An 8,716-nucleotide genomic window follows, 5' to 3' on the forward strand; every position below is an offset into this window, starting at 1 on the left:
TTTCATGTAAGATCCACATGGTAAGATTTCTTGTGTTATTGATATATTAAAGCTATAGACAAGCAGGGAAACAGTTCCCAGCACGTAGTTACAGATTTTGGCAGTGGTCGTAGATACAGGGCCCCTAGAATGCTTCCCATTTACATTAACAAAACAATCTGCTTCCCATTTACATTAACGAAACAATCTGCTTCCCATTTACATTAATGAAACAATCTGCTTCCCATTTACATTAACAAAACAATCTGCTTCCCATTCACATAAACAAAACAATTTTCCTCCCATTTACATTAACGAAACAATCTGCTTCCCATTTACATTAATGAAACAATCTGCTTCGCATTTACATTAACAAAACAATCTTGTTCGCATTTACATTAACACAACTATCTGCTTCCCCTTTTCATTAACGAAACAATCTGCTTCACATTTACATTAACGAAACAATCTGATTCCCCTTTACATTAACTAAACAATCTGCTTCACATTTACATAAACGAAACAATCTGCTTCCCATTTACATTAACAAACCAATCTGCTTCCCATTTACATTAACAAAACAATGTGCTTCCCATTAACATTAACACAACTATCTGCTTCCCCTTTACATTAACGAAACAATCTGCTTCACATTTACATTAACCCTTTCAGCCCTATGTAACTTAAATAAATTATACCATGTCTTGTTCTGGATCAGTCCATTATGGTCTACAGTGGTGAAAGGGTTAACAAACAATCTGAACAAACCCTGTAAAACAGTAGTGTTTTTAAAGACGATTCCAACACAGTACCTCGATCAATAGTATTACTTCCTGAAAACCTCAAATTTATCTACATTATATATCATCTATGTAATAAATAGATTTATACAAAAGCACATGTATAACATCAAATTTTGCCCTACTGTGTTTTGAGCTTGTTATGGCATTTCGTCACATTACACTGTTTTACTGGTATCGATCGGAACTAGAGCTATAGTAAAACAGATATTTGCAACAAAATAATCATGATAAACCGATACAAATTTCAAAATACATCAAAGCCCCCTAGTGGACACTACATGAAAGCCCCCTAGTGGACGCTACATGAAAGCCACTGGTGGACACTACATAAGAGCCCCCTAGTGGACACTACATGAAAGCCACTGGTAGGCACTACAACAGAGTCCCCTAGTGGACACTACATGAAAGCCCCCGGTGGACACTACAACAAAGCCCCCTTGTGGACACTTCATGAAAGCCCAAGGTGGGCACTACGTCAGAGCCCCCTTGTGGACACTACATCAAAGCCCCCTAGTGGACATTTCATCAAAGCCCCCTAGTGGACACTACATGAAAGCCACTGGTGGACACTACATCAGAGTCCCCTAGTGGACACTACAACAAAGCCCACGGTGGACACTACATCATAGTCCCCTTGTGGACACTACATGAAAGCCACTGGTGGACACTACAACAAAGCCCACGGTGGACACTATATCATAGTCCCCTTGTGGACACTACATCAGAGCCCCCTTGTGAACACTACATCAGAGCCCCCTATTGAACACTACATCAGAGCCCTCTTGTGGACACTACATCATAGCCCCTGGTGGACACTTCATCAAAGCCCCCTAGTGGACACTACATGAAAGCCAGTGGTGGGCACTACAACAGAGTCCCCTAGTGGACACTACATAAAAGCCCCCTAGTGGACACTACATGAAAGCCACTGGTGGATACTACATAAGAGCCCCCTAGTGGACACTACATGAAAGCCACTGGTGGGCACTACAACAGAGTCCCCTAGTGGACACTACAAGAAAGCCCCCGGTGGACACTACAACAAAGCCCCCTTGTGGACACTACATAAAAGCCCCAGGTGGGCAATACGTCAGAGCCCCCTTGTGGACCCTACATCAAAGCCCCCTAGTGGACACTTCATGAAAGCCACTGGTGGACACTACAAGAGAGCCCCCTAGTGGACACTACATGAAAGCCACTGGTGGCCACTACAACAAACCCCCCTTGTGGACACTTCATCAAAGCCCCCTAGTGGACACTACAACAAAGCCCACGGTGGACACTACATCAAACCCCCCTAGTGGACACTACATGAAAGCCCCCGGTGGCCACTACAACAAAGCCCCCTTGTGGACACTACATAAAAGCCCCAGGTGGGCAATACGTCAGAGCCCCCTTGTGGACACTACATCAAAGACCCCTAGTGGACACTTCATCAAAGCCCCCTAGTGGACACTACAACAAAGCCCACGGTGGACACTACATCAGAGTCCCCTAGTGGACACTACATGAAAGCCACTGGTGGACACTACAACAGAGCCCCCTAGTGGACACTACATCAAAGCCCCCTAGTGGACACTACAACAAAGCCCCCTTGTGGACACTTCATCAAAGCCCCCTAGTGGACACTACAACAAAGCCCATGGTGGACACTACATCATAGCCCCGTTGTGGACACTACATGAAAGCCACTGGTGGACACTACAACAAAGCCCCCTTGTGGACACTTCATCAAAGCCCCCTAGTGGACACTACATAAAAGCCCCCGGTGGACACTACAACAAAGCCCCCTTGTGGACACTACATGAAAGCCCCAGGTGGGCAATACGTCAGAGCCCCCTGATGGATACTACCGGTACATTAAGAAACCCCTGGTGAGCTATAAGAGAGCCCCTTGGTGTTGCTGATCTGACTACGGTTTATGAATGAAACGCTTTTTTGCTATAATACAAAACACTTGACAAAATCTCGAGAGGTTTCATATTCCTGCTGAGTTTTCTAACAACTAATACTGAGAGGATTATATAGATATGGTCTCAGTATAATTACCCTACTCACGTTATTTACCACCAGGTTCTAATTACGGTCCTGTTTTCTGTCTTACAATCTCCGTATAAGCCTTCTCCTACTGCCCTTCCTTCGGTTTATGACTGAGAAGACTATGAAGACTATTTTTTGTTAAATGTCACAGAGTTTGTAACATCTTCACTTACTGCTTGATATTAATGATGACATTAAAGATTAAAAAGATGCGTTTCAAACCTTATATAAAATCAACAAGAATTCCATGGGAGTCGATGTGTCGCCTGCTCAGGGCTTTTAGTAAGAAAAGTGTTTTGGCTCGATTTATTGTGTAAACAGATATGCCAAAACACAGGAAGTTGCAACTTGACAGAAAAACCTGTAATATGTGTTGAACACTATTGCTTCTAGCATTACCGTACAAAATTTGAAAGGAATAGATTAAAAAATAAAAAAGTTCTTGCATTTACTACACCTTGCCCTAATTTGGCAATAAAAGGGGCATAACTCCACCAAAAATGCACGTAAATTTCTGAAATTGTCCGAGCTATATAGGTATGCAATATTGTGAACCAAGTTTGAGTTCAATCAACCCAAGGGAACTCAAGTTATCGCACGGAAACTGCATTGCATGAATTTGTTAAATGTTAAAGGGTGGAAATCAGATGGTGTACAGTCATTTAGACAGTACCATGTTTAACCACAAATAACCCCCCTCCCCACTTTGGCAAATGATCTGGGAACACAGTGGGTAACTGCAATTAAACTCTCTCCCTGATTCAATCTCTCTCTCAAAAACAACATCCTAAGTATATGTACTTTCAACACATCGCATGTAAATTTCTGACAGAGTGACAATCTAGACAATATCTATTTGTAGACTCAATCTGCCATAGACTGCAGGCATTAATTAATTGATAACATTTATTATACCTAAACTTGGTCCGCACTAGTGGCTGTTACATTGATTATACTTGAACTCGGTCTGCACTAGTGGCTGTTACATTGATTATACCTAAACTCAGTCAGCACTAGTGGCTGTTACATTGATTATACCTGAACTCGGTCAGCACTAGTGGCTGTTACATTGATTATACCTAAACTCGGTCCGCACTAGTGGCTGTTACATTGATTATACCTAAACTCAGTAAGCACTAGTGGCTGTTACATTTATTATACCTAAACTCAGTAAGCACTAGTGGCTGTTACATTTATTATACCTGAACTCAGTCAGCACTAGTGGCTGTTACATTGATTATACCTAAACTCTGTCAGTATTAGTGGCTGTTACATTGATTATACCTAAACTCGGTCAGCACTAGTGGCTGTTACATTGATTATACCTTCCTAACAAGTACGGTCTTGATTAAATGTCTTTGTTGATATTAACTGCGATCACACGACTGTAGCGCCGTCCGTCTGCGGACAATGTCCGCACTAGTATATTATGATCAGTATAGACCTTGATAGGTCGTTTACTGGCCCCACTCTTTCTGACCCTTTCTGTGGGATGTCGTGCTGTTGTCCAGGTTTTTCCTCCATCGGAACTGTACTGTATCTCCAGGTTAGGATAGAGGCAATTTACTCTCAGCTCATTATTCACTATTCTGGAAAAAGTATACAAAACATGCTCATGAAAAACTCCTGATTTAAATATTATGGAATAAGGTGACTGTATTTGACTATTTTACATGTAACAGATTAATGCACAGCAACATTGGAATTTGAACCCGGGACCTCCAAAAATAGACCCAGTCCAGTTTCGCTACATACATATTGAACACCCCAAGCATGCAAAAATATATTTTTGGTGGTGGAACTCGATACCTTAAACGTGCCAGGTGTTGGAACTCAATACTTGCACTGTGTCTGGTGTTAGAATTCGATACTTACAACGCGCCAGGTGGTGGAACTCTATATTTCACTCCCATCTGATCCAATTGCCTCAACTCCCTGTAACCCAGCGTATTTGAAAATGTTATCCAATCTGCTTCAAGCTTTACTAGACGCTCCTTCTTGTTCAAAATGTCTTCCCATGGCGCCTTGTGCCAAGCTCGTTCTGCCATGGCCAGGAGACGAGGGAAGGCCATGCTTTGTAACTGGTCATTTGTCCGAATTGTCTCTGTCCACAAATTAGCTTCCAAACCTACAGATAAAAACAGCTTAGAAGGTCAAAGGTGACAGCTACAAAAGGAAGGTTAAAGGTTAGTGTCAAATGGAAGGTTAAAGGTTATATTATTAGTGTTAAATTGAGGGTTCAAGGTTAGTGTCAAATGAAAGCTTAAAGGTTATTGTCAAATTGAGGGTTAAAGGATATATTATTAGTGTCAAATTGAGGGTTAAAGATTATTGTCAAATGAAAGCTTAAAGGTTAGTGTCAAATGAAAGCTTAAAGGTTAGTGTCAAATTGAAGGTTAGGGGTCAGTGTCAAATCGAAGGTTAAAGGTTAGTGTCAAATGAAAGGTTAGGGGTTAGTGTCAAATGGAAATTTAAAGGTTATTGTCAAATCGAAGGATTAAAGTTAGTGTCAAATGGAAGGTTAAAGGTTATTGTCAAATTGAAGGTTAAAGGTTAGTGTCAAATTGAAGGTTAAAGGTTAGTGTCAAATGGAAGGTTAAAGGTTAGTGTCATATGGAAGGTTAATGGTTAGTGACAAATTGAAGGATTAAAGTTAGTATCAAATGGAAGGTTAACGTTTAGTGTCAAATGGGAGGTTAAAGGTTAGTGTCAAATTAAAGATCCAGAGTCAATGTTAAAAAGTCCCAAGCAAACCTCTTTTTTATTTAAATAGAAAACATCATGATACTTATAGATACTTTCATGATGTTGGAGTGTTCAGTAGACAAGCTGTGTACGTACCCACAATATTTTTCGGTGATTTGAGTAGACACGTATCTTTATGCAGACAACCCAACTTTTCCTCTGAAGTGTTTTCTAGAGATATTCCTCTCCCTGTCACGTCTGCGTTGAGGAGGAGGTGCATTGGGATAAATCCAAAGACTTTCCGAGTGTCGATGTAGCGTGTCGCCCAGTACAGACCACGCTCCAGGGGGTCAGGCTCATAGGGGTGGTCGAAATACAAGTGTGTCGCCTGGGCCATGACAACCTGGAAAAGTGAAGGTCACCAATATCAAGGTCACTTATTGAAGGTCACCAATATCAAGGTCATTGATTCATGGTCACAATTGATGGAAACTGAAGACTCAGATGATCATGAAAAAAAAATTGATATGTATATTGTTGAACAACTATTTTCATAATTACCTTATAACCAGCATTGGCAAGAGTTATGGCCCTTGAGGATCGACCATATTCCCAAATATTATTCCAGGCATAAGCAAAGATCTCCCTAAATAAAACAAAGTAATAATAATAATTAATGGTTCTTATATACTGCTTTATCAAAACCTAGGTCTTAGGTCGTCTCAAAGCAGTTCACAAATCTATGGTTATAGCTAGCTAGCTGGGCCTTTGCAACCAGCCAATATCTTTCTCAACTCCCTGGGGAGCATACAGCCAGTGCTGCTATTTCAGCGCACACAGCTAGCACTCAACAATTCTAGCACTAAACAACCGCCTACTCATTTACAGCTGAGTAGACTGGAACAAGCGGAGTAACAGTGCCGTGACATGACTGGAACCCGCAACCCTTAATTCGGCCACGAGTCTGGCGTCTTCCACTAGACTATCGTGCCTCCTAACACAGGTATTACAGTAACAATAACAGGCCTCTTTTCTTACCTGATTGATCAAAGTTTAACTTTTTTGGCATCATAACTCTTAACAGCATGTACGGAACTTAAATTGGCAAAGTACAAACATTTCAAATGCTGTATTTCGTCTTCTGTCAACCTGCTTTTAATAATTTAATTATCTAAATTTCCCAAATATTTGTGAGATGTCCAACAAGAGGCCCCAGACCTTGAGCTGTAATGTTTTTATTTTCTATCAGAGTAATCATGCAGGATCTTGTACATAACTCATCATGTCACAAAAATAAAACAAAACATTCAAATTAATTATTCTGAATAAGAAATAATAGTTTTTCTTATTTTGCCAGTTTCTCTCTTTGCATACTATTTCAGAGGGAGAGTCCTAATTTCGGACCCTTACATTGAATATTTCCAACCAGTCAATCTGCTCAACTATTCCTTCATTTTAAGATCTATTAATTTCATCTGAAAAAACATCCTAAAATCTGTCCTTTTTAAGGATGATTTGGTCCCTAGGGTATAAATACACACATTTTATTAATGTTTTTTTTATTTGAGCATACATAATCTCCCCCATCAAACTGTTGGCAAGTATTGCTTTGGCCCTCCTATATTGAGTTTGAGATGTACTACCAAAGATGCATCTTTCAACATTGCAAATACTGCATTTGCACAATTTATAATATTCTATCTACTGAAACTTTATTCTAAGAATTTATATATTTCATCTGAAATTAAAACAAAATCATTTCTTACTGAACCATTTCTAAATGTACCTTTGTATCATATAATCTGAAAGTAAAACTACCTAACCTGTAATTAAGTATCTATTGTTATGGATTAGCACTGGGTGCCAGAGATAATCCCGAGCTTCCTGGTGTCAACAGGAAAAGATTAGGCCGTCACTTAACTCCCTTACACTTAGTAGAATAATCTGAAAGTAAAACTACCTTACCTGTAATGAAGTATCTATTGTTATGGATTAGCATTAGGTGCCAGAGATAATCCCGAGCTTCCTGGTGTCAACATGAAAAGATTAGGCGGTCACTTAACTCCCTTACCTGTGGTAGACATGTCACTTAACTCCCTTACCTGTAGTAGACGTGTCACTTAACTCCCTTACCTGTAGTAGACGTGTCACTTAACTCCCTTACCTGTAGTAGACATGTCACTTAACTCCCTTACCTGTAGTAGACATGTCACTTAACTCCCTTACCTGTTGTAGACATGTTACTTAGCTCCCTTACCTGTAGTAGACGTGTCACTTAACTCCCTTACCTGTATTAGACATGTTACTTAACTCCCTTACCTGTGGTAGACATGTTACTTAACTCCCTTACCCGTAGTAGACGAGTCACTTAACTCCCTTACCTCGAGTAGACATGTTACTTAACTCCCTTACCCGTAGTAGACATGTCACTTAACTCCCTTATCTGTAGTAGACGTGTCACTTAACTCGCTTACCTGTAGTAGACATGTTTCTTAACTTCCTTACCTGTAGTAGACATCTCACTTAACTCTCTTACCTGACGTGTCACTTAACTCCCTCACCTGTAGTAGACGTGTCACTTAACTCCCTCACCTGTAGTAGACGTGTCACTTAACTCGCTTACCTGTAGTAGACATGTTCCTCAACTCCCTTACCCGTAGTAGAAATGTCACTTAACTCCCTTATCTGCTTAACTCCCTTACCTGTATTAGACATGTTACTTAACTCCCTTACCCGTAGTAGACATGTCACTTAACTCTCTCACCTGTAGTAGACATGTTACTTAACTCCCTTACCCGTAGTAGACATTTCCCTTAACTCCCTTATCTGTAGTAGACCCCCCACTTAACTCTCTTACCTGTAGTAGACGTGCCACTTAACTCCCTTACCTGTTGTAGACATGTAACTTAACTCCCTTACCTGTAGTAGGCGTGTCACTTAACTCCCTTACCTCGAGTAGACATGTTACTTAACTCCCTTACCCGTAGTAGAAATGTCACTTAACTCCCTTACCTGGAGTAGACATGTTACTTAACTCCCTTACCTGTAGTAGACATGTTACTTAACTCCCTTACCCGTAGTAGACATGTCACTTAACTCCCTTATCTGTAGTAGACATGTCACTTAACTCTCTTACCTGTAGTAGACATGTCACTTAACTCCCTTACCTGTAGTAGACATGTCACTTAACTCTCTTACCTGTAGTAGAC

At 40.5% G+C, this 8,716-nt stretch overlaps 1 protein-coding gene across 1 annotated transcript in view; it reads right to left on the reverse strand.

Moving 5' to 3' along the window:
• Positions 1 to 3,269: 3,269 nt before the first annotated feature.
• LOC110451485 (beta-hexosaminidase-like) overlaps positions 3,270 to 8,716 on the reverse strand; it is a 73,356-nt gene continuing 67,909 nt past the window's right edge. Inside the window, exons 13-16 of the mRNA XM_021499528.1 lie at positions 6,069 to 6,153; positions 5,664 to 5,910; positions 4,698 to 4,950; positions 3,270 to 4,411 (exon numbers count right to left, since the gene is read on the reverse strand). Coding sequence (XP_021355203.1) covers positions 4,171 to 4,411; positions 4,698 to 4,950; positions 5,664 to 5,910; positions 6,069 to 6,153 — 826 coding nt within the window. The 3' untranslated portion in view covers positions 3,270 to 4,170. The remainder of the gene's footprint in view (positions 4,412 to 4,697; positions 4,951 to 5,663; positions 5,911 to 6,068; positions 6,154 to 8,716) is intronic.

Source organism: Mizuhopecten yessoensis, unplaced genomic scaffold (assembly GCF_002113885.1).
Source record: "Mizuhopecten yessoensis strain PY_sf001 unplaced genomic scaffold, ASM211388v2 scaffold6069, whole genome shotgun sequence".
NCBI classification, from domain to species: domain Eukaryota; kingdom Metazoa; phylum Mollusca; class Bivalvia; order Pectinida; family Pectinidae; genus Mizuhopecten; species Mizuhopecten yessoensis.